Here is a 27,366-nt window from a genome sequence, read left to right as displayed (position 1 = left end):
AGATCTATAAGATCTTAAAACGAGAAGTCTGCTTTTGCGAAGGCTAGCCAGATCTATAAGATCTAAAAACGGGAAGTCTGCTTTTGCGAAGGCTAGCCAGATCTATAAGATCTTAAAACGGGAAGTCTGCTTTTGCGAAGGCTAGCCAGATCTATAAGATCTTAAAACGAGAAGTCTGCGAAGGCTAGCCAGATCTATAAGATCTTAAAACGGGAAGTCTGCTTTAGCGAAAGCTAACCAGATCTGTAAGATCTTAAAACGGGAAGTCTGCTTTTGCGAAGGCTAGCCAGATCTATAAGATCTTAAAACGGGAAGTCTGCTTTTGCGAAGGCTAGCCAGATCTATAAGATCTTAAAACGGGAAGTCTGCTTTTGCGAAGGCTAGCCAGATCTATAAGATCTTAAAACGGGAAGTCTGCTTTTGCGAAGGCTAACCAGATCTATAAGATCTTAAAACGGGAAGTCTGCTTTTGCGAAGGCTAACCAGATCTATAAGATCTTAAAACGGGAAGTCTGTTTTTGAGAAGGCTAACCAGATCTATAAGATTTAAAACGGGAAGTCTGTTTTTGCGAAGGCTAACCAGATCTATAAGATCGGCTAATTAGATCTATAACATCTTTAACAGAGAGTCCAAGAACGGAAGTCTGCTGTTGTGAAGTCTAATAAAACTATTAGAAGACCTTTGGATGCTTGGAACGTAAATCGAGGAAATAATATGATCGATCGAGACGTGCAACACCCTTCACGCCTCTTAGCGCTGGCTTATGCAGAATGCTATTATAAAACATTAAATGAACGATGGACACAATGTTTTGGCAATTGCCTATCTCAAAATACAGAACAAGAAGAGTAAAACTGTGAACTTGTCAAATCAGTTTACTCGTGCATGCTAGACTAGACGCCGAGCACCAAGGTGTTACTCGCTGGAAGACAGGTGGAAAAACGCACAGAAGTTTTATAGTTATTTTATTAAGTTTAAAAATGACATTGTATCACAATTGTACAGAACTATAATAATAATATCATAACTCTATGTACACAGTAAATATATACAGTTCATATATATATCTTTAGCACTGCAGTTGTTAAAACGTGATTCCAGCTGAGCACAACTTTAAACACGCGTAAGCGGCAATATGACTTTAAATTAATTTTCTAAGCGTAAGCACAGGTTTTTGACTAATTTTAGCATTCGGTCTAGACGAATATTCGAAGTCTTACATGTTTCAATGTTTCTGACATGTACATAGGGAATCCTTTTGATTTACTCGTGTTCAATGTTTTGCTATTACTCGTTATGATTTCATTATTGTCTGTAATTAATTTGTATGTTAACTATAAAACAACACTTAAACAAAACTTTCAAAGTAAAATAAATCTTAAAAGGTGAAAACTGAAATTGTTTGTAAGAAGGATTTTAAAAATGTATCATTTAGATATGCCGTTGAATTACCGCCATCATACTTTGTAAATGCAAGAATTTCTAACTGCTTCATACTTTGGACCAGCCAAGACTACTAACACTGAAGTGAAGTTGATTTTACAAAACTTTTTAACAAGAATTTAGGACACACTATAACCTACACTACAATGCACCAAGTCAATATAAAAATGGAAGAAAATATATGTTGAACTACCTGTGTTCACTGTCATAAATCTATTGTTATTTTCATTCCAAGATAAAATCACAAACAGCAGACCAGTTATACTAACAACAAAGCATTTTATAGCATCGCAGTTTTGTTCATGTCAAACCATTCAAATGGTTATATTAACGATTTTTAGATAAATCACTGTATAACCACCGTGAGTTTTGAAAACTTACTTTAAGAGTATACAAAATTTCACATCATTGGCCTATCGTACTATTCTCAGACCTTGTATTTGTTCCTGAATGGGCGAACACAAAAAGGAAAACTCGCCACTCCGAATAGTCAAACCTTAAAACGTGAATTGTACAAGGTTTATGTTAGTCATAAAACATGATTCTTAAACACATGGTTTAGGACAACAAAAAATTTAAAATGAACAAATTAAATACGAATATTTACAAGCATAGACTAGTGGTATGAAAAAGCAACAAAACGGAAATCTCTCTCCCCCTCGCTAAAATATATTACTTATAGTGGGTGATTTCTGAATTTATAGCGATGTATTTGCGAATCAAAATTTAATGTATCTTTCATGGAGAATCTGCCCGCAAAATCGGAGAACTAAGCATTACAGTATATGAAGCATTTGCGGTCAACATTGTTACATAAAAACGTTTCGTTTCTGGTGTCATGATTTAACAACAATTGGAGTATATACCTTTTCGTTTTACAATGTCTGAAATGGATATGATTTAAATGACGCTTAACCTTTAAATAAATAGTGTGTAAATGTGCGTACCTTTTTTTTAAAAAAAAAAATAAAAAAAATATTAAAGTTCATAATTTTCAAAAAAATCTGAAGATAAGGCAATGCATTTACAAACGCTGCTCATATATCTAATGCATGATATAATTCTAAAATTAACCGCTGATGAATTCTAAAGATTCGTTTCTATACTATTGTAAAGACACCTGTAAGTAAGTCTGTGTGAAATAATGCAAGATATGTAAATACATTCAAATGATATGTGAACAAAAAAAACGAAACTATATTTATAACTATACACTTTCTATAACATAAATAACATGCAGAAATCAGTATCAAAACTAAGAAATCTGATAATGACCTGCCGAAAACATAATAGAACTGGCACTGAATATAAGAAAAAAGTTCCGCATATCATCCGCCAAAGATCAGAGCATTTCTCGACAGCGTATTTATTTTATCTTCAGAAATCGACGGCTTAGGAACCGCTTAAAACTGATAAAAAAATCTGATGAATTAAAAACTTAAAAAAAGAACGTAGACGACACTTTTTGTCTAAAAAACTTGCGCATCCTAATTTGGATGTCTGTTATTGTCATCACTTCACAACACACGCTATATCTACTTGTCAAAGCGTTTATTACATTCTTCCTCTTGGAAACTGGAAGAATCCGTTTTGAATTTCGAAAACACAGGAAGGCTTGATAATCCCTGATTGTATTTAAGGATAATAATCCATGTCTAGACAACTATCACGTGACTTTTTAATACTGTCTCTGTCAGTTTATATCACGTGAAATGACTTGGACATATTTTATAGTCACTATCTATATGGCTAAGAGTGCGCTGTGCCTACAAGGGCGGGTGTTTCTGCATCTTTTCCATAAAGTCTTTCATTGCCTGAAATGAAAACAATAGATTGAATAATAGCTTAAAATACACAAACAATCGTTTAATCATGGTAGTGACTCAAATAAATGCAGCCTGTACTGTATAGAGTTTGCGATAACAAAGGTTTGCCATAAACTTTTGTAAAAGCTAAAAGCCTAACAGATACTTAAACGCACTTCAGGTAAATCACTCACGTGATATGGGACTTATACTGCATTTTGTAGTTCTCTTTTATTCTTTGATTCTTCTTTGGAACACTTTTTCATTTTTATTAACTAGAATGTTGACGCATAAAGGGCAACAATGTCGAACCGTACTTCGTTGACACATCGCCTTAACAACTCATAACCAATTAAAAACAAAAGCTCTATACAAGTCAAAGTTACTGCACCAACAAGATCTGACATGACCTTTGACCCCTTAGTGTGACTTGGTCTTTCAAATTGGGACCCGTGTCCTGTGACAATGCATGTTTCATTGAGGTAATTACCGTCAAATAAAAAGGATTGCTCAAAGCAAAGTATGGCCTAGACAAGATATCATATGAAGTTAAACCCCTTAGTGTGACCTTGACCTTTGAGACAAAGGCCTGGGGTTTGCGTGGCACTGACATTCTATCTCATTAAGGCAAACATTTATGCCAAATAAAATAATATTGTTCCATGCATGTCAAGGTTGTGCCCCGGAGAACTTCCGAAATGACTTTTGATCCTTAAGTATGATCTTGACCGTTAAGATATGGACCTGGGGTTTGCGCTTGGCACTCCGTTCCATTGGGATAAACATTTATACCAAAACAAAAGACTGATCCATGCATATCACAGTTATGGCCTGGAAAATATCTAATATGACCTTTGACTCCCAAGTGTGACCTTGAGACAAGAACCGGGGATTTGCGCGTGACACTTCTATTAAACATTCAAAAAAATATAAACAAGTTTGCTCCATGCATGACAAAATCATTCTTCTTACAAACGTCGGACGGATAGACGTACGCATTAACGCGCTAACGCACATACAAAGAACAGCCATTTTGGCGACTAGCGGGCTCCACCAAAAATGGCACTCTCTGTCAAAGCAAAAGCAGTTTGAATTTAATGTCGTATGATTTAAAAACATAATTAAAGTTTCCACATTGTGCAAATTCATTCGGTGATAAGCTTTGTATACAAACCTTTTCATCGTTACAGGGTGGCAGACTGCAAGATTGTCTTTCCATCAGGCTTGGGCAATTCATTCCGCCGTTTCTTGGCTTTTTCATAATGCTACGTTTGCGTTCTTTCACGGCCTCTGGCCCGCAAGTGGCTGTGCACGAGCTCCATTCACTCCAAGGCGAGACCTTACAGTCACGTGCTGAGGAAATAAATAAACGATTTGAATTATTTTTAATTTCGATACCTTGATCTGACAAAACTTAAAAATATGAAATAGTTTTATAATAAACGTGCTTTCTATAAAAGAACTGCAAGGATATAAGTGTTTTAATTATTTTGGATAGATACTGTCTTCCTGCAATTAATTCTAGACATTTATACTTGAAACTTGTAATGTAAAATGAAAAAATATACTTACGACATTTCGGCAATCTACATTTCCTCTTTCGTGTTAATTTTTTCGGACACTTTTTCCCGCCATTTTCTGCCGGTCGTTTTATCATACGAGTCCGTGTAATATACTGTTTACCACATTTTTCAGTACACTCTTCCCATGGCGTCCATTCTGTTACCATACAGTCTACACGCTCACCAACAGAATTTGTCATATTTTCTTTACGCATGCGCATTTTTTCTGCTTTCATACGACGTCTCTTTTCTCTCATTTGTCGTTTTCTCTCTCTTTTCTTTTCTTTCTCCATTTTTTTCGCTTTTTTCATCATCTTTCGCTTCTTTCTCATTGAGAAATTGACGTCTGTTCCGTCAAGCTGTGGTGTTGCGTTTTGTGACATCATCTGTTTCTTCATCATCATACGCTTGAGGTCAGAATCAGAAGCTTGCGTCAGCTCAGCTCGGTCGATTGTGTTAAAAGTTGCATCTATACTTTCTGAAATATAGCAATAATACCGTGTCAGTTAATCATCATCTTATACCATCATCGCCAAAACAAATTCACATTGTAACGATAATAACTAACATTATCACTTCTTTCATTCATCATCATCATCATCACCACCATCATCATCGTTGTCGTCGTCGTCGTCATGGACACCATCATCACCACCGTCGTCATAATTATGGTCGTCATCATCAACAACACAAACATTATCATCACCACATCATTGTCAACATCATCATCATCAACAACAACATAGACATCATCATTAACCCTTTAATAACCATGTTGTTTCTAGTAATTATAAGAGAATCTAAAACTAGAGCTATCACTGAAGGTGATGAATGTACCCCCACACGCACTGACACAGTACATTGCAATTTGACACACACAAGATTGCATAAGTATGTATGTTGGCTGTATGTATATAGTACAGAAAAAAACGATGTCCCATAACTCTGCAGATTGTTTTTCTGAAAGAACATAACATGCACCATGCACAACTAGGGTTAGTACTGATCACTTGTGTGAAGTTTCATTAAATTGTGTGCAAGGGTTCGGGCGATTAGGCGCGCACACGATTGCATATGCAGACTGTATGTATATAGCATAGTAACAAAATACAAAGTTCCATAACTGATAGAACCTAACATGCATCGTGCACAACTAGGGTTGGTACTGATCACTTGTGTTAAGTATCATTAAACTGTGAGCATGGGTTCAGGAGATTAGCGCGCCTAAATGTATCTATATTGTATATTCTAACACGACCGGCAAATAAGAAGAAAATTAATCCACGGTTATTTTGCGATAACCCATGCGCGTGCAAAGGCTTGTTTTGGCTGTTCCCTCCACGTGCTATTCCTTTTATGAATGAAAGTCACGTGACGTTTGTACATACTAGCGTTATAATCATTGTATCCGCATACAATAACAAAGTTCGGCTGCAAAATGGCACAAACAACTAATCTGTTGCGTACGGGAACAATCTGCGAGATTCGCCGTGGTTTTGGGAACTGGAGTGTAATTGGTGAAAGGTTCAATGGCCATGTTACACAATATTTACTGCAGTTACATTTTTCGAGGGAGGATATTTCAACAGCCAAATCCAGGGGCGTAGCACGAAGTATAGTTCATGTCGTAAAAAAGTAGTTACCAGTTGATTCAAGTATGTTGTGTTAGAATCGAAATAATAAGTCCCAAAGTGTGATTACTCTGCATTTTTTTTTCTGAAAGAACCTAACATGCACCATGCACAACTACTGTGGTTACTGATCACTTTTGCGAAGTTTCATTAAATTGTGGCAATGGGATGAGGAGAGTTGGTGCGCACAAGATTGTGTCTAAGGACGGACAGACAGAAAACCAGAAACCAGTATACCCCACTTACAACTCCGTTGTCGCGGGGTACAAAAATACAAAAAAAAATATTGCAATAGCTTTGTTCTGAAATTACCAGTATAAACCTAAGTATCCAGCAAGTTTATTTTAAACGATCAAGAATGTCAAACAACTTTTGAAATAATAATTTAACAATAATTCTGTAACAATTACCCATATATTCAGCACATTGCTCTCTGCACTCCTCCTTGGTTTGGAAATTGTTGTCGTTTCCCCGGCAACCACCAAATCTGAATGGTAGACACTTTCTCTCGATAGCATTATAGTACCATCTCTGAAAGTTGCCTCTACAAGGACCATCATTTTGCGGGAGGCTGCAAATTGCTGGAAATAAATCAACTCAGTTTTTAAATATATGATATTGGCGACCATTTACTTTTCAATAGGGTAATTTTGTATCTACCCAGTTGATCATGAGATCAACACACTAAGCTCTAATGCACAGCTTAAATGGCAACGTTTTTAAACATTTTACAAAATACGTCAAAAGTCACTTGGCCGCAATTACCCAAGTTTAGTTCATGCGGGGGAGTAACTGAATCGTTTATAGGTCAAACATATAATCCGACATTAACCGACCCACTATTATCAGAAGTGGTTTTAAAAAATAAATTAAAGTCTCACCAGTAAAGTTTTTCATCATCAGCGCTTTTCTACAATCACGCATTATTCCGTAGCAGACATCTTGTTCCATTATTTCATACCCACAATTCATCATCTGTGCTGACTTCCGGAGATACATCCGCCATCTTTCCCTGACTCCGCGTCCGCACAATTTCGCGCTACATGGCGACCAATCAGACCACGGAGTTATAGCACACGGGTCGTTCAAATCAAGTTCGTATGTATGCCGAACCTCAAAATTGTCGTTAAGCTTGTTTCTTCCGGTTTTGCTCGGTTTATTATCCATACACTTTCCCTGGCACTGTTCCTCTTCAGAAAGACGTACGTTGCTGCACATTGAGGGTAGTATGTTTTCGTTGCGGAGTTGTCGATTACGCTTCCGGATACCGGTTCCGCAGTTGTTACTACACTCCGTCCATTCCGTCCAGTCTGTTGACGCACACTTCATCATTTCTGAAAAGAAGACAACTTGGTAAATAACTATTCTGTTTTTAATTACTGAAGCTAACAATTCACAAAGAACTTACTTCCAAACTTTAAAATTGTGTTTCATAAAATTTCACGAAAAAGCCTTTAATTAGTATTACATTGTATAATCATTGATTTTATGTCTAATATTTTTCTTAACGACATGCATTACTTAGCCAGTCTGACAAATAACTATTCTTGCAATTAAATAACGAGAGTACAAAAACTATCACAATACGCTAGTATGAAACAATGTGTTATCTAACTTTAGCAAATTATGTATATTTCATAATCACAGGCAGTGTACGTCGCTAGGTAAGCGATAATCTTATACTTACCTAGCTTTTTGTTCATCATCATTTTTTGCTTCATCATGTTGATAAGATCTTCGGTGCTAGGTACGCCCTCTTCACCTGATGAGCTACCGTCAGTGCCGCACACCTCCTTCAGCTTGGTCAGGGTCAACCTTGCCAGCGGCTTCACGGGTTCCACTCCATTAAAAGGTGAATCGGGATGCTTCGGGTACATGTGTGTAATCCGGTGGATACGCTCCGGGGGGTCGGTGGGGATTTTTCGCGGGTTCTGTGGAAATAACTCTGCACAATAAACTTGTGTTGTTTATAGATCATTTATTCCTCAGATCTATTAAAGCTACATACTGAATAGCAAAACAAGTTTGCAAATACACCACCACTGAGTATTGCGAGACAGCATATAGTTGTATATTTGAAATGTTATAATAAAGATTTAATGTAATAGTTGGCACAAGATTTATATACAAAGAAACGAAATTTCAGCACTTAATTAATCTGTAATTTCAGAGATGTCAATGTATATAAGATATAAGAACCGTTTTAATTGTTTCATACTACATTCGGGGAAAAACAGGTGACTTCCCTTTAATAGCTTAGACTTCTATGTAGATCTTAATTAACTGAGCACATAACTTATACTACACAATATGGTATATCTCCGAGTTGCACCCTCGTTAAAAGGAAATTAGAAAAAGATCGAATTATATGCCAACATGACATACTTAGAAACTCCATGTAACACCCTTTTAGTACTCTGGATATAGACTAATATCAATAGTACTGACCCGATTCCTCTTCTGATACAATCTCTCCAAGTATATAACACTTGAGTCTCATTGTAAAAGAATACATTACTGAGTTTCATCTTGTAATGAAATAAATATTTAGCTATTTATATCCACTCTTCTATAACAAAACGTGATAAGATCGATTTCTAAAATTCTTAAAATCAGTCTTTGTAAATTTCATGATGAGGCTAGGCTATTTAGAAAGCTGGTCCCAGAACTCACTTTCACTCGGACAGAAGTTAAAGCAAATACTTACGATGTATTTGATAGCGCTATCGGTACCAGCGTCCCATGGGTACAGATCAATGACCATCTCGTCTGCCCAGGTACAGTTTGCGTTGCACACGGACAATGAAGGAACACCTGAAGAAGAAATATTGCACATCAGTCACCATACAGACAGAATATATGCAGCCATTCATGAACGCCCACTTAAAGATATGCTATGCTTACCGTGCACTGTTAAATCTACAATCTTCTCATTAAATATTCTTAACATAGCTAAATATATGAACTAATAACGTACGTTGAAAGATGCATTCACAAATAAATGTTATGTAATAACAGCGATTTGATTAAAAATACTTCCAAATTGTTTAGCCACATTTTATAGATAGTCATACCGTATCACTTCTACATTTATTACTGCGTAATATCTTAAAATCGTATGTTTTAAGTTTTGTATATACACTATGTATAGTGACTTTTCATATTTTCAAAATATGGTATTTCGGCATAATTCATCTTTAATATATAATCCGCTATACAAATAGGATATTCAAATGGGGTTTAAAAACAAGAGTACATCAGATTTTCTCGGGTTTTTTGCGTCAGTTACTTTAATCTTTGGAAAATAAAAAGTGAAAAAATTGGTCTTTAATACGGCAAAACTGTTGAAAATGGTCAAGTTAACTGTGTGGTATAAGAACACCTTCAATGGATAAAGATCATCATCATCATCATCATCATTATCACCATCATCTACATCACTATTATTTTTATTATTATTATTATTATTATCATTAAGTAATTTTACAATTGTAAAACATACCAACACACCAGTCTGGGCTCGGTCCAATCATTGTAAGAAGCGATATGAGATGGGCTTTCTGGTTGACTTTGAATACCGATTCCCTGCTCCCCTGGACGTTATGCCACATCGGACTAGTCTTGATCACCGTGTAGATTTTGTCACTCTGTAAAAACAATAGTTATGGCCATAAATCTAACTTTAAATTGTAATAAAATAAAGATTTAAAGACTATACAACGGCTGGACCATGCATGTGTACACAACATATAGAAATGTATACGAGTACGAAAGTTTAAACATTCAGAAAATGTCTGTTTTTTACATAATTTAGATGAATTTAGACAATTTAATAATGTACTTGTCAAACCTATCTTTGAAGGAGAAATCGTGTACCTGTTCGTGAGACTGAGTATTTTAGCAGACGCATATCGCGATGTACACAATTCTCTATATTGCAGATATTTTATTTTTGATGGTACACATACGTTTTTTTTTCTATTTTTATTTCGGAAGGCCATGCTTCAAATAAGATGAATATAATCATTTGTATATTTCCTAATGTGTTACCTTCTTTAAATAAAGATTTTATTATTTTTATTATAATTATCATTATTATCATTATTATTATTACTTAACAAACGCATACACATACATTGTGCTATTATCCCGATGTCTAGTATGGTTGATGGAGAACAAAGGTCCTTGTAAGTGCATAATAGTTAAACAAAACATTCATAAATTACAGAGTTGGAATGGAAGCATATAATTATACACTTCTAATTGCAGTACGTGAGTGTAAGTTTGGTACAGTGTAACTTAAAGAAATCAAGTACAAGTAACAAAATATGTGGTAATTACAAGAATATTTTACCACAATTAGACTTCAGCAGGCGTGTATAGAATCATTTTCTCCAATATTTAAAAGGAAACGGGTTCTTGCGGATTTCCTAATTGTAGCTATATTTCCTTTCAATATTATCTTCACCCACTCGCCGAAAGCACTTGAAATTCTTGTAAAACAGTGTAGACGTGTTGAACTTGCTTTCAACCATTAAAACTTCAGGTAGTTTGTTTAAACTTCAGCCTGTCTGTTAAATCTAAAGGTTCAAGGCCTATTAAATATGGAATATGTTCGCGGCTACCATTACAGTATTTATCATAACCTGTGTCATCATTTTACTCTCTAATTGTTGTTTTATCTCATAACCCCTATCATAATAATGAAACTATCATTAGTTTCCCAAGATAGTGACAATAAACAGATCCGCAAGCACTTGTACAGGTCTCGGGTTGATAGCTTGTATGGTTCCCGGACAGATAGCTATGGTAGCTCCGTGGAAACGTTTGCGGCGGGTGCGCCATATTTTTTCTTCCCCTGACAACGAGATTCTAAATCAAGGTTGACAATGCGAAAATCAACCCGTGTCGATATAGCATCTCGTTCACACGAGTTAAGTCGTAGGGACAGGATTTCATCTCGTTGCCACGACTTAAACATTACATGGCCGCGAGTCATATCGCTAACTCTGAAGTTAGCAGCCTTGGGAACGTGATACTTTCTCGTAATAAAAGCCGTGAGAACGAGACAGTAACTCGTACGCACGGGATTAATACGTGTGTTCCCTTATAGCTTCCGTAGATAATGATACTTTTAATATATTTTCAGAGAACTTCCACACATTTATCACTGACAGGTACCAATGAACTTATCTTAAAGTGGCATTCCTGTCTGCGTAACGAAAGAACCCGACTTGTTTTTATATAATATAAGGTAATGCAATAAAATTTGATTTGTTATGTAAATGCATAGGTATTGTGAAAATTCGAAAATTTTGGTTTTATTGACAATCAGTAACCGCCAGATTCATAGAAATGGAAAAGGTTATTGAGGTGAAAACGTCTCGCCTTTATATCTTATACAACAGTGGATAAAATCAAATTATTGTGTATTTTCTTACTTTTTTTATAAAAGATGCTATTTTTGTTTGATGTATTCGTTGCAATAAAATTGTTAAAGTTGCCACGAAATATCAATGTAAAAATTGAAATGAGCGTGTGTTTTAAGTCTCTTTGATAGATTTTATCTTGTGTGGTCTCACTCAGAGTATTTCAGATCATCATTCAAACATAACCTATTATTATGGCAATATTAAAACGATATCTTAATATTTTTGCCATGCAACCTGGGTAAGAACTACTAAATTTGCAGTTTAATACTGACGGCATCTTGTGGAGCCAGTGTCATTTTAAACAATATTTCTTAACCTAAAAATAGGAGGACTTTTTTAAAAGCATAATACTGACATTCCTTCCCACCCAGAACATGATTTTAATTTTTACATAAATCTGATGTGGTAAATCTGTAAAGATATGTCTAATAAAAATCTCTCTGCTCATCGGGTGGTCGCTTTGCTGAATGAAATTTCTCAACCAAGTTTAATGTTATTATATGGATTTTTTTATGGCATTACATTGCAAATTGTGGATTTGATGACATGTAAGTTCTAAATTTGTGTATCATTCCTCAAAGTACTGTGACTAGCGAAACAACTTTGGAACAAATTAGGTACGTATCACAAATAAAGTTATAAAATTATCTACAAGCATGCTATACGTTCGATGAAGTTTTGAATTTTTCTGATGAAAAATGGTGATATTTTTAATTATATTTTTAATTTGAAATTAAAAAGTCGAGTACGTCATGCGTTCCTTTATCATGCCTAAAGTATACAAACACTTACACAGAGTTGTCGTTCCTGAACTCACTTTCTTGTTGAGAAGTGGAAGAACAATAACTTTGTAGGGGAGATTCTAGACCGGTCCCCTGCGAACTTCGAAAAACGGGAAGCCATTTTAATAGGAACCATATAAGACATGGTACCAGATTAGGGAAATTTTTGGCGGAAGTCGAAGAACGACAACTCTATATGGGAGATTGTTACGGTCCTACATAACATACACTCAGTAATTCGTTAAAGACAACGCACAATATAAAATAAAAGATACCATACATTTGCATAAAAATAAATATTGTGAGTTTGCAAGTGCAAGAGAATACATTTCCAGCTTAAATCACTTATGTGTGGATGTATAAGTTTCTTTAGTTATAGTGACTATGTGGGTGTGTTTTGGATGTTATTTTTCAGTTTGTTATACTGGCATGTAACTTTTGACGAAAGCAGAGTTAAAGTACCTCTGGTTTGTCAGTTTCGGGAAAAAACTTGTTTGGAGTAAATCTAAAATGCTGAAATTCTTTGTCTGAATGTTCATCTCTATATGTGGTAATTTTATAAAGAAAATTCAGCTCTTCAAAGTCTTCAGTTTAGGCTGGAGCGATGTAAATTGATATTTCCTGGTTCTAGACAGTGTATCATGATCTTCTACATTTTTACCTTTTGCTAAAAAGGGGCTTTAATTATTTCATTTTTGTGAAATTTTCGTGTTCAAAATATCAAAACATGTGACTTGTTGACAAGGTGGAAACTTAATATTCTTGAGCATTAGCTTGTTCTGTGTGTTAAGCGGCCTTCAACAGAAAGTCCGCATGTATTTTTAAAGCTGTTTTCTGTCATGACACGGTGGCTAATGGAGATGTATGGGTTTATAATGACCATATGTCACCCAGCCGTAAAACCACATTCCCCACCATGAAAAATGACCAACATGAATGACCATTTACACTGTTCAATGCTAAATTCACCAACGAAGCCAAATAATTAGATGCAATATACGGTATGTCGATAATGAAATCTTGATGTATCAAAAGATTACGCACGCATGAAAAAAAATCGTTTTGAAAACGAATCGATTTTCATATTTTCACCTTAATCAGAGAAGACTTATGAAAAAGAGTGTATCAGTATTTTTTTAATAAAAATAGTAACATAAAAGGTCAAAGTAATTAGTGTGTTTCGGGTTATGGGTTTTAAAGTATTTCTTGTTATTTTCTCATGCAGACAGGACATTATAGGTTTAGTTTATAAACAGATGTTTACATTACATCACATGGTCGCTTGTAAAGGTCTACACTGTACTGTGCCTACCTGGTGAAACACTGTTAGGAGATTTAAAAGAAAAAACTGCCTGCCGACCCTATTGCTGGATACTGTACATGCATGAACCGTACTTCATTTATGTTTTGGCCTTACCATGATAAGATTATGACTCAAAAGGAAAACAAATATTTGATACTACAAATCTGCTGCAAAATCTTTGCCACCTGTTTAAATACGTGTACAAGGCTTCCTTTTCTGTTTAGGCAATATATTCACACAATTTAACTCTTAAGACATCTACTTTACAGCCGTGTCCTCGAATGATCTTTGTCCCTAAAGACTCGCGGTGAAAAAAGGTTCAAAGTTTACAAGTTTGACGTCTGAAAAATGATCAGCCAACAAACAAAGGTAATTAAGACGTTTGATTTAAATACTAGCCAAATTCGGGTGATTGATAATCCTTAGCATGCTTTTAATTAATTAAAAACGTTTGCTTTAAGGCGTTATGTGGTCGGCACATATTGTCTATGCTGTCTAATTTCAAAAATAAAATACACCTACTGATATTAATACAATGTCTGTATCCTCAAAATTTCAATCTGTGGTTAGGAAACAAACAATTAAAATTGTATGAAACCTCATAAATGAAGGAACTTTACATGAAGGAAAATTCTGAGGCCCTTGTTATTTCAACATTATACTTAGAAACTTGTGCGAGTTTTCCGTATAACTTATGTAGTTTTAAAAGAACAAGTTTGTCTAAAAGCTCAAAGTAATTAAAGTGTTTTAAGAAAAAATAGAAAATGCCAGACTTCAGCAAATAATTACGAAAAGTTCTTTTAATTATTTGGAATGTTTCGAGGTTTACTTTCCTGATAGATGAATGCATACCACAAGGTGCACGCATTTACAAATTTCGTGATTTCTATCACAAAACGAACTAACGACCAAAGTTTAGAATATGTATAAAATATCTATGTAACTAAATTGGAAGAAGAGCATACAAAAACACGAACTTTTGACCTTTCGTTTTAAATACCCCAATAGGTAAGGATTTGGATAATTACTAATTTCTTTTACTTTTAGAGACGTCATGCAGCGCCGTTAAATTTGTCCTAGGATTTTCATTATCCTTAAATTTACAAAAATATACAAACTCTATATCGTTGAGAATGGAGTTGTCAATAAATATATCAAGTTCAATGACCAATTATTATTGAGTCAATTTTGTTGAGAAAACTGGCGTCGTATATCTAGACTGGCGCGTTATACAGATACACCGTACGTCAGAATTTTTTCTGGCTGTTATAAATTTATTCGTGAGCGATAAAAATCGCTAAAAATGCAAATTTTAGTAAAAAAAAAATACGACTTCCGTTCATTTTGCACGGCAAAGCGCATAAAGGGTATCAAGCTCACTTGCTTGGAATGAGTTGTCTATTTTCTATTTCTAACTTGTTATTTATCATTCCATACTCTTTGTTTGTTACTCAGTCGCAACGTTAGCCAGGTGTGGGTGGAAGTCTTTACTGCTTCAGTACAGGTCATGAAATACTGGTTCAGGGTCCAAATCTCGTGTTTTATGAATAATGAGTTTCAGTTATACTTTTAATGCTCAGTAGAATTTATGTGATGTACTAGTAATAGATATTTTCTGCTTGCATCTATTTAAAAATATAAATTGCCACATATCATTTTTGTATGCTTATTATTTAAAAAAAAATCAGTAACATTACAAATATGGTTTCATTTAGATGCAGGAATAGTCAACTTAATTCTGTAAACGAGCAAACATGCCTTTTCTGAAAAGAATACTACGAATACCTAGGTAATGGTGATAAAGTTTCCATATCTTTTTTAAAAAGCATTTTAAAATGTTTCGCTACCGCGGATCTCCGGAGTACAGTTTTCGTGGCACGATCTGTACACTTATCAACAAAGCCTTTATATATTATATACCTACAAAATATATATGAATCTAGATAAAAAAAACTTGCTAACCCTGCTAAAGATCAACTATAAACAGAGTCCGTCTGGCTATTGCACCTTTGGAGGACTTCAGCAAGTGTATAAAGACCACCTTCATTCGTGTGCATATCAAGATCATATTATGACTCTGATGGCATTTGTCGACAGATTTTACTGTATACCCAAATGCAACTTACATTTGCTTTCATGTCAGATTCAAGTTTCGTGGAATAACCATACTCGCAAACCTCCCTCACTCCGCGTTCAGCATATCCTCCGTATTCCCATATATGATAATCCTCGGTATGTGTAGCGCCAACGATGTTGGACCAATGGAGCATACGCGCTTCTGCAAATGATTAAAAATAAAAATTACAAAAATACATGACTAAAGAAATCTATACTGCAGGCTTCAGCAACGTGGATTAACTTTTACAAAAAAAAAACTAATGGCAGTATAGTGTGAAATACTGTTAGGACCATTATGATGTCATTCGTCATTTCATTAAGGTAGAGCACTACGACGCGTCGTGACGTCATGACGACACGACAACGCGACAGTGCGACAAACTTCTGCAGATAGCATTAAATATTTGTAACATATCAGCCAAGTTATATAAAATTAACTTTTATAACCTTATTAACACAGATAATATTATCATATCAGCTAAAAATCTGCCGTGTTTCTGGTTACATATATGGTAAATCCTATCCATGTTGTATCTTAAAACTATAACGCAGTTTTCCAGTATTGAATGATGATTTACTATTTTATACCTACTGAATAACTTGCTGGTCAGTAGCCAAAAATATTACCCGAGATCCGGAGGACCAAGGGTAAATATTTCTGACTATTGGCCGGAAGCCATTCACTGGTAAGTTTTTTTATTACATGATATAAGAAATAAATTTATATTTTGTCTCTTTAGCCCAGCAAAATTTGGTGTTGAAGCATAGACCGGTCATAAGCACAAACTATGGTCCGGCGAATTGTACAAGGAACTATGGTCCGGCGAACTGTACAAGGAGTCATGTAATAAAACATTACAACTGCTAAGCCTGTCAATAAAGGAAACGTTTTTTTTTCCTGAAAGGAAAACAACAGAATCTTAAAAGAATGAGCGTATTGATCAGGTAATTTACAGTAAGTCCGTCCCAACGAAAATTCACCTCCCGCCTTTTCAATCCCCCCCCCCCCCCCCCCCCCCCCCCTCTCCGCCACCTCTGTCCCATTGAATTTCTCTTACAGTGCCCCTGTCTGAGGTTTTAACGGTGAAGGGTAAATGTATCATTAGTTTTTTCTCAATCTTGCAGAATCGCAGAAATAATAAAATTATGAAATAGTCTGGTTATCTAAACGAAACGAAATCAGATCTTCACGAGTTATTCGCAGCAGACAAACTGGTTAAAAACATCACCGAAACTGGCAATGTTCAATGCTAAATAATTTGTCAACATTTTATGCAGATATCATTCATGGATCGTTAAAAATATTAAGCAAAAATATGATAACTTTTACATTTGAATTGAAGTTTATGTTCCGTCTACTTTAGCCACTAAAAATACAATAAATGTCAAAAAGTTGTGATATAGTCATTATTCAACCATCTTACTTTTAAATTATAAAGACGTTTATACATGTGTCTTCTCATGAGAAAAATATAAATCATTTTGGACAGGTACCTTTTTTTCTCAGTTTTAAAACTTCGGGTTTACGAATGTCTGGTCTTCAAGGCTCTGCTTCGGAATTCAATAAAAGGTATACATAGTCTTAGTTTTCTTTCCTCTTTAATTACATTGGATGGAGTTTGGGTGGGGCAGAGGTGGAGAGGGGATGTCATTTTCCATATAAAATATAAATCATTATTTCATAACTCCTTGTATATATCACAAGTCCATAGTTTGTGCCACTGACCGGTCTACATTTCATCACTAAATTTTCCTGAACTGAGGTGGAAACTGAAGAAAAAAATAATTCTTTGTGATGTCATGTAATAAGACACTTACTTGTGACGTCATGTAATAAGACACTTACTGAATGGCTTGCTGGTCAACAGTCAAAACTTTAGCCCTCCGTCTTGACTTTTGACTATTGAACAGCAAGTCATACCGAGGGGTAATAGTTTTGACTATTGACCAGCAAGTCATACCGAGGAGTAATAGTTTTGACCATTGACCAGCAAGTCATACCGAGGGGCAATAGTTTTGACCATTGACCAGCAAGTCATACGGAGGGGTAATAGTTTTGATTATTGACCAGCAAGTCATACCGAGGGGTAATAGTTTTGACTATTGACCAGCAAGTCATACCGAGGGGTAAAAGTTATTGACCAGCAAGTCATACTGAGGGGCAATAGTTCTGACCATTGACCAGCAAGTCATACCGAGGGGTAATAGTTTTGGCTATTGACCAGCAAGTCATACCAAGGGGCAATAGTTTTGACCATTGGCCAGCAAATCATTTAAACAAGAGGCCATGAAGGCCTGTATCGCTCATCCTTGACCTATTGACTAAGATCATCAAATTCACATTCTGACCAAGTTTCATTAAATATGGTCATAAATGTAGACCCTTAAAGTGTTAACAGCTTTTCACTTTGATTTGACCCGTGACCTAGTTTTGCCCCCAATGACCCAATTCGACTTGACCTAAAGATCATAAGATAACCATTCTGATTAGTTTCATGAAGATACGTATAAATCTGGCCTCAGAGTCTTCAACTTTTCTTGATTTGACCTAGGACCTATTTTTTTAAACAACAGACCCAGATTTAAACTTGACCTATAGATCATCAAGATTAAATTCTGACCAAGTTTCATTAAGATTATGGTCATAAATGTGGCCTCTAAAGTGTTAACTAACTATTCCTTTTATTTGACCCCGTGACCTAGTTTTTGACCGACATGACCCAGATTCGAACTTGACCTAAAGACCATAAGTTTAACATTCTGACTAAGTTTCATGAAGATTAGTCAAAAATGTGGCCTCTAAGTGTTAACAAGCTTTTCCTTTGATATGACCTATGATGACCTAGTTTTGAACTCCATTGACCAGAATTAAACTTGACCTAAAGATTATCAAGATTACATTTCTGACCAAGTTTCATTAAGATATGGTCATAAACGTGCTCTACTAGTTAATTAGCTTTCCATTTGATTTGACCCGGTGAACCTAGTTTTTGACCCGACATGACCCAGATTCAAATTGCCCTAAAGATCATCAATGTTTAACATTCTGACTAAGTTTCATGAAAGATATAGTCATAAATGGTGGCCTCTAGAGTGTAACAAGCTTTTCCTTTGATCATGACCTAGTGACCTAGTTTTTGACCCCACTAACCCAGATTTTAACTTGAGCTATAGATCTCAAGATTGACCAAGTTTCGATTAAGTATGGTCATTATGTGGCCTCTATCAATAGCTTTTCATTTGATTTGGCTTGTGACTATGTTTTTATCCTACATGACAGATCAAACTGTGACCTTAAGTCATAATATAACAATCTGACCAAGTTTCATGAAGATACAGTCTAAATGCGGCTTCAACAGTTGGTTAAACAAGCTATTCCTTGAATTGAACCTGGTGACCAGTTATATGCCCAGTTAACCAAATATCGAACTCGTCAAGAAATTTTATTAAGGGAAACATTTTGACCAAGTTTAAATAAGATATGGGCCAAAAATGTGAGCTCATTAGGGTGTTAACAAGCTTTTCCTTTGATTTGAACTGATGACTAGTTTTTGACACCAGATGACTTAATATCGATCATCATCCATTTTATTGAGGGTAAATTCTGACCAAGTTTCATTAAGATTGGGCCAAAAGGACCTCTAGGTGTTAACAAGCTTTTCTTTGATTTGACTGATGACTGTTTTTGATCCCAGATGACCCAATATCAAACTGTCCAGATTTTATTGAGGGTAACATTGACCCAAGTTCATAAGATTGGGTCAAAATTGACCTTATAGATGGTTAACAGTCAAATGTTGACGACGGACGGACGGAGGACGGGCGCGACGACGACGGACGCCGGACAAGGGTATCACTAAAGCCACTTTGAGACATTCGTGCTAGGTGAGCTAAAAAGTGTATAACTGCAAACAAACTGTTAACAAGTTATCTTTAGCTATTATTTAAACTATTAAATTTGATTTTGATAATGTTCATGATAATATTTACATATTATGTTAACTGAACCCTATAACAAGTGTGAGAATTTTGACAAGTTTGACATGCGAAGATACATCAAAGCGAATCTAAATGACAAATGACAATTTAATGACGGACACAATAAAATGAAAACCATTTTTTTATCAAAGAGAAGAAAATTGCCCACAAATATTTTGCGTAAGAAGATGGACAATTTTCTTTGTTTAAAAGCTATCAAAAAAGAAACGAAAAGGTGCGTTTTTATATAAATAATCTTAATATAGAGTTCTACGATTAGGCGGAAATTAAGACCAGACTGGCCAATGACTACCAAAATGCCGTATTGCATTCGAAGACGAATTAACCAAGAGTTTCAGCAGAATTGTTTTGGTGGTACAGATCTCAGATACATAAGAGTTGGGGGCGTAATAAATCTGTTGCTGCAAATCTAACCCTTCTAACTTTTTTTAAATTTCTGTCTTGATATCTGGTATTATTTTAATGTATGAAACACAGTTTCAATTTGTCAGTTCATACCTTTCTTGATATTGCACAAGTGCGTAACCGTTATAGTCAAAAAATTAGGGCGAGTTTGCTTTAATCTTAAAATCATATAAAATTGTAGCAAAAAAACAAGTGCAGTTATTTTCATCTACTCATAAATTCGGTGAAAATGCACTAAATACGGCAATATGATATGAGCCGTGCCATGGGAAAACCAACATAGTGGGTGTTCGACCAGCATGGATCCAGAACAGCCTGCGCATCCGCGCAGTCTGGTCAGGATCCATGCTGTTCGCTAACAGTTTCTCCAATTCCAATAGGCTTTAAAAACGAACAGCATGGAGCCTGACCAGACTGCACGGATGCGCAGGCTGGTCTGGATCCATGCTGGTCGCACACCCACTATGTTGGTTTTCCCATGGCACGGCTCATATTATTTTTTCATAAGCTGCACCTATACAGCCGCAAGTGACCCTGTATTTCTGATTCCTTTGTTGTCGTCTGCTTTGTGTCATAATGTGAGCAATTTCACACCTAAGGATCACTAGAAATTTTAGTTTAAATGTAAATTTAAATGTTTTTCTAATTAATTATAAACACAGTGACTAGGGAGAAGTACGAGAATAAACCAATCATACGTCACGCAAGAATTTGCGAGATGATATTTTGACCAGCTTTTATGATTTACACCATTTTACTTCATAAACTTGAAAGAAAACGAGCACACTAGTTCACGACACTGTCAGAATGTGTTTGTACAGACGTCTCATCGTGCCACTGTTTTATCAAATTCACGAGGAAATGAATTAAATCATGACAGAGAAACAAATAGTTTGACAGTATAGTTTAAGAACGATATATCAAAATATTTCGCAGGTTCAAGTTAAGGGCCGCGTGATCAAATTCCACAGGGGGTGGGTCTGATTAAATTCTCAACTTGTGTGGTGCAGGAAGAGGACTTGACATAAGTTCAAGTTTGAAATAAGTATTGATATTAGTATGGATTCGTTAGTCTTTTTTTCAAATAACGCTGCCTAAAAATCGTCGACCGGCTATCATGGTTTTGTATTTGTAAGATCTGGACTCGGAGAGCAGCACTTAACGTATTGTCGTATTTAATCAACAGCTCTGAAACAATGGTATCGTTGTCTTGTGAGAGGGGATCTTCGTGCCACTTCTAGGGTTCGAACATGCAACCCCAAGTTCGAGTAACCTGTTCTTTGTTCACCTTAGAGAAGGCCCGTATAAGCACTGAGTGCAAGAAAGATAATGAATATCAATGACTATTACATGACTCCTTATATAAACTGCCAGTCCAGGCTTGGCTAAAGTTGAAAATTGAAGAAACCATTTTGGAATTTATTTCTGATGGCATGTAACAAGTCGGGCTAATAGTTTTGACTATTGACTGAAAAGACATTCAATAAATATATAATACTGAGTATGGCTGCTGTCGATACCAATGTATAAGTTTGCGCGATTCTGCTTTAAATTAGCTTATTTCTTATTTACCACGTCCGGTTGGAAAATCTTTTTTGTGTGTCTGTTGAGACCAGAGTCCTTGAAACACCATTTTATAACGTGCCTCTCCGCATGCGCAGCACTCTGGTGAGTCACGTGCTGGAACATCCCCTTGCTCGTGTATCACAGTCGGATCTGAAGTAAATTCAAATATATGTATAAAATGACAAAGAGCAATTAATGAAAACATTACATTTTATAATCAGGGACTGATTTGATTTTCTTGTCACAAGATCTTTGTCGGGCCTCCAAGCCGAGTGGTTTATATCACTGGTTCACCACCAACGTTGGCCCGAATCTTCTTATAGGATGTAGAGTAAGCTATCCAGCCAACTCGCGAAAGGTCGACGGATTTTCTCAGTTGCCTATCCGTGCCTGAAATTATGCTTAGAGGGGTATCTTCTAGAGTCTTCCTTCACCTTAAAAGGCGGAAATTCGCATAACGACCTGAAGAGTGTCTGTGTGCCAAACGAAACAGACAAACAAAAAGACCTTTCAATTACAAGGAAAAGACAAATATGCAAAACCAAGAGTTTTCGCATTGTATTTTATTTTCGAGCAATGCAAACGTTGCACTGTTTTCTCAGAGATCATTATCAAGAAAAAGTCACCTCGACTTTGGATGTAAAAATCATTAAAATTACTGGAAATGGCTATACCCTACAGGCTGTTGTTAGATCGTTATGATAAATTGGTAAATTGACTGTGAAATTACTAAATAACATTTTCATTTAACAGATCTTCTAGTTTACCTTTCTTATATATCATAATATGTGAAATCACTTTATACCTGTCAGAGGATAAAAAACGGCTATAGTTGATTAAAATAGCTTAATAGAGTAATTCGTTTTAATTCAAAACACAAAAAAGTTAAGATGTTTTCCCCTGTTTGTCATTATTTTACACGTAAGTTGTTCATAATCGTCAACCCGCATGCAAATGAGGTGTAAAACTGACATTCTCGCTTTAGATGCAAAGAAACCTCACAATTTACAACTTTAGCTACTGTTTTTATATATCTTGGTTTACTGTCAGTCTGGCGCTCACGTGCCGCACGAGAAACTTTCACAGTGCAAACCACTATCATTGCCCACTTGATGCTTTATAAACGATTTAATCAAAGTAATTGGTTTGTAATATAAAGGAAGCGAGCGCCAACCTAGTACAGAACAGACGAGTATCTCAGTACTGGGAGATTACGTGGATATAATATCCCAGAACCCACAAGATTATGGGGATATAATCAACTCCCACTCCTTTAACAATTTCAATGTACTCATTGATGATAGAACTACAAATCAAAGCTAAATTCATTTGTCGGCATTAAACGTATTATGTGGATTTTGTCTACTTTCTCTGACTAACAATGGTTTACTTTCTCTGTAATTTTCACTGTTTGATAACCGACATTTTAGTCTTTCTCCTCAGATAAATTTTACCTGTCCTCGATGTGAGTTTTTTCCATTGTGTAGTTTGTATCCGTGAAACTTGCTCATCATCACACCTGGTTCGAGCCTTGCTGAGCGTCAAACAGTACGTGTGAGGTAGCCATCCACTGGCTTGCCGAAGGTCAGAGGTTTAACTGGGTCTTATAAATACATTGGGCTGATGTAATACACTGCAATATACCCACCAGAAGGTGGCAGTATAAATATAGAGACAGTTCCCGATTTTTGCAATATTAATCGTCCTTGAAAAACGTTTGTGTGTGTGTGTTGGGGGAGGGGAGAGAGAGAGGGAGGGGGGGGGGGGTCAAAATGTGCAACGTTCACTGTTACTTACCCTCATCACAGATTTTGACAGTCAGGCCACCATCATCCTTAAACCATCGCGTTGGATCTTCAGATATCACTGTTGCCCTGAAATTATAGACAAGATATGTAAAACCAAACTGTTTTGCTTCAGGAATGTCATGGTGGAAAGTGTCAGAAGTCCCTTTGAATGAGCAGGATGACTTTCCGTTATTTTCCGGATATTTGAAGAACTTTTTGTTTGCAACATTCCAACGGAAGTTATCTCGCCGTAGGTTAGACACCACCAATTGTTTTCCTATATACTTCCATTATAACATTAGGGCTTGCACAGCCTTCCATCGAAATATTTATATCTGACCACATTTTTCTCAAGAGTTATCTTAGATCCACCAAAATTAATTGACGAAAAAGGTATGAACAGAGATAAATATTTGTGTCTTTTTTACTAGAATGATACGACTCCCTGTTTACATCGCTGCCATTGCGAGAGAAAACAGTTTCATGAAACTTTTATCAATACATACCCACCAAATGTACAAAATCTGCATAATAAAATACTTTTAACACATCAAAAAGGTCCAATTAAAAAATCACTTCTTGATTTGTTCACATTACCGGTCAATTAGAACGGACTAAATATTACCTTATTCCCAGGCATACAATTACTTTATAATTATTCCCAGTAAGTTTACAGGACTTTTTTGAATTGGTGGTCGCTGACCTAAAAATAGTCAGTTTTATTACCTAAATACTATGTAAATAATCTATTCTTATAACAAATCCTGTAGTTTGTTTGGCTGTTGCATTTTAATATGCAACGGTATATTAAAATCAAACCTTACACCGCCGTCATAGAACCTGGCAACCCGTCTTTAATGATAAAATCAAAGTTCCAAGTACACATACTTTTACACATTTCCTTTTGATTCTCATGGTATTCATAAACTCTTGTCAGAATGATAAACGGAAAGTACTTTATCATTGCAAAAGAAATATTTTTGATAAAATTAATTATGAAAGTTATAATCGGGAAATAATTTCTGATTTGACATCGTGGAAAGTTTTTAACTGGTGGGGAAATGTTGAACGTAAGTAAGGTACTTAAACGGAACGATAAAAGTCTTACAAAGTATTAAAATCAAATAAATATCTTCATCAAGAGGCTATGATAGACCGATTACGGTGGTTTATTTCACATTTACAGGTACATCAAAGCATATTCGTCCGTTTATTTTGGAATATCATAGAAAAGTTTAATTATAAAGGTGATCTCCCAGCTTAAATTGATAGTAAGATAATCCCTACTAGAAATTTTCGTAATGATAATTTTGCTTATATTTTCATGTGATAAATAGATTTTAATAGTTCTCTTTTAATTACATCTGTTTTTCATTTAAGTGATGTATATTTAGCCGGACCTTTGAACTACTCCAAAAATTAAAATAGGCAGAAATGTTGTGTCATTCAATCTCTCTTTAATACCTGAATATTTTCACGTACCTCCCTTTCAATTTTGAAAAAGGCATTTGAGATTTCAATTGTTGCACGTGCTAACGTACACATACGCTTGGTAAATACCAAACCTGTTGATCTACGGTAGTATATTTAGGTCTATACTGAATGTCGATCTACGGATTTTTAAACATTGAATGTCAACTCAACGCCGGCTTCGCGCAGCTACGTGTGTCACCAAAGTTTATCGCTTTACAAAAAGCGTATGCTTAGGCTAAAATAGTGCATTTTTTAACTTTTGACGCAATATGTAATAAAATCCTATATGCATGCATACGTGTATGAAATCATAGAGGCTGTGAATGGATACTACCAAGTGTCATAACATGCAACATTTTTGTGTAATAAACACATTAAAACTTTATAAGTACCTCGCCCTGCAGATAAATAAGCGTTTTATGATCATATCTCGTAAGTGTATCCACCCTATAAACAATTCATTTGTTAAATTAAGAGTACTTCATTTGAAAGAGTTATAGGCCTAGTTGCTATGCATAATTTTGCATTTCCTGTATAGCATGTTGGTAATCACTTTGTTCCGCGTGACACAAGATATTAACCATGCCCCTATAACCAATAATGGCAACTGTCAGCAATTTAGGCTTATCAGTATGGTAATTGTATCTTTATTACATTTTATTAGTATTATCTGAGAAATGGTTAAAAAAGCAACATGACTGTCGCACCACACCTTAGTTATGATATAGCTTCATGTCATTCGTGTCACGATGCTTCTTTGAAGCAAAGGAAAAGAAGTTGCAGACACAAAGGTCATTTACGCCTATTTAGACGAAATAGTATGACATAAGCCGCTGCTTATCTTATGTGAAAACTCGACCATGTCCACCTCTTTCTGCGGAAAGGAATCATTTCAGTTCTTTCCGTGAAGGATCGTTTCCGGTATTATCGAATGGCGAAGAAGGGCATTCTGGGTAGAAACGTCTAAAACCGGAAGGTTTACATTTGGAATACATTTGTACGTTCTTGTATATTTGTTGTAGAATGCATCTATATATGGAGGACATAATCTCACTGTAAGGTACCGCGCTAGTGTGTGTTTGAGCAGGGTTGCCCGAGCGTGTCCTTTGTTTTGCGGGTATTATCAGGTTGTCTTATTCCTTTTACTTTTGTGAGCATTTCTGTGACTTAATTACACGGCTGTATGATTTGTTTCAAGAGGGCAGCGTTTCAAAAGTTCTTTCTTTGTGTCGGGCAAAAGTCTGCTATCGCCAAAAATCAACTAAAGTAAAAAAAAAATACTACCGGTCCTGTAGAGAACGTCGGGATAAAGATAATATAAATAGACAATATGAATTCACATCTTGTGCATGTTCTGTCTTCTACATGATACTTTGTTTATATACAAATTATTAGATTAGTTTGCTTTTTTTGTCTAGTCTGGTTTGTTTTTGCAAGGGTTGATACCTTCTCAACTTTCTCACATAATAATAAACACGGGAAGCAATTCTTACACTATAAACAAAGATGCAGAATACACATATTTTTTGCATTCAGAGTGTGCAAAAATCTTTCGTGTGAGATGAAAATTTACAAAAACTGCAAAAGGAATTGAAAACACGCATTTTTGTGTCTCTTACAGGGTTGTATTTTCATTAGCATCAAAGAACGTTCTTTACTCATTTACACGAACAGGTGCAATAAAATACAATCACGGTGTTTAAAGTTATAAAATCAACAGTAAACGCGAGAGATTGTTGACTTCTGGCATGCAGCTTATATATTTTAAGTCGTTATTGACTTAAGATCAGTCTTCATAGTTGTAAGAGTATCATTTCAGCAATCCCGGGAAACCAAAGACTCATCATACAAGAAACAGCGGTCATTTTTTTTCCACTTCCGGTTCGCGGTGCAAAACTGGACCACGCAGACGATCAGCGAGTCATTTTGAAACTACGCCATGACGTCACTTTACGTAAAGAAGGCCGAAGCAACTGTTCCAGTGATACGGAATTTCTTTTATAACTAATTGTGTGTCTTTTATGGCCTTATATTTTTTAATGTTGCAATTTTTTCCAGG

General features: G+C 35.6%; 1 protein-coding gene across 1 annotated transcript in view; it reads right to left on the bottom strand.

Annotated features, from left to right (window-relative positions):
* Positions 1-949: 949 nt before the first annotated feature.
* The window catches only part of LOC123553046 (spondin-1-like), an 89,159-nt gene continuing 62,742 nt past the window's right edge, over positions 950-27,366 (bottom strand). The window contains exons 4-14 of the mRNA XM_045342799.2: positions 23,845-23,921; positions 22,054-22,197; positions 16,086-16,237; positions 9,945-10,089; positions 9,150-9,256; positions 8,130-8,373; positions 7,324-7,776; positions 6,853-7,023; positions 4,822-5,289; positions 4,424-4,602; positions 950-3,258 (exon numbers count right to left, since the gene is read on the bottom strand). Coding sequence (XP_045198734.2) covers positions 3,211-3,258; positions 4,424-4,602; positions 4,822-5,289; positions 6,853-7,023; positions 7,324-7,776; positions 8,130-8,373; positions 9,150-9,256; positions 9,945-10,089; positions 16,086-16,237; positions 22,054-22,197; positions 23,845-23,921 — 2,188 coding nt within the window. The 3' untranslated portion in view covers positions 950-3,210. The remainder of the gene's footprint in view (positions 3,259-4,423; positions 4,603-4,821; positions 5,290-6,852; positions 7,024-7,323; positions 7,777-8,129; positions 8,374-9,149; positions 9,257-9,944; positions 10,090-16,085; positions 16,238-22,053; positions 22,198-23,844; positions 23,922-27,366) is intronic.

This window comes from Mercenaria mercenaria, chromosome 4 (assembly GCF_021730395.1).
Source record: "Mercenaria mercenaria strain notata chromosome 4, MADL_Memer_1, whole genome shotgun sequence".
In the NCBI taxonomy this organism is placed as follows: Eukaryota; Metazoa; Mollusca; class Bivalvia; order Venerida; family Veneridae; genus Mercenaria; species Mercenaria mercenaria.
Note: the sequence above shows the minus strand (reverse complement) of the source record. Positions and strands in the feature narration are given on the sequence as shown.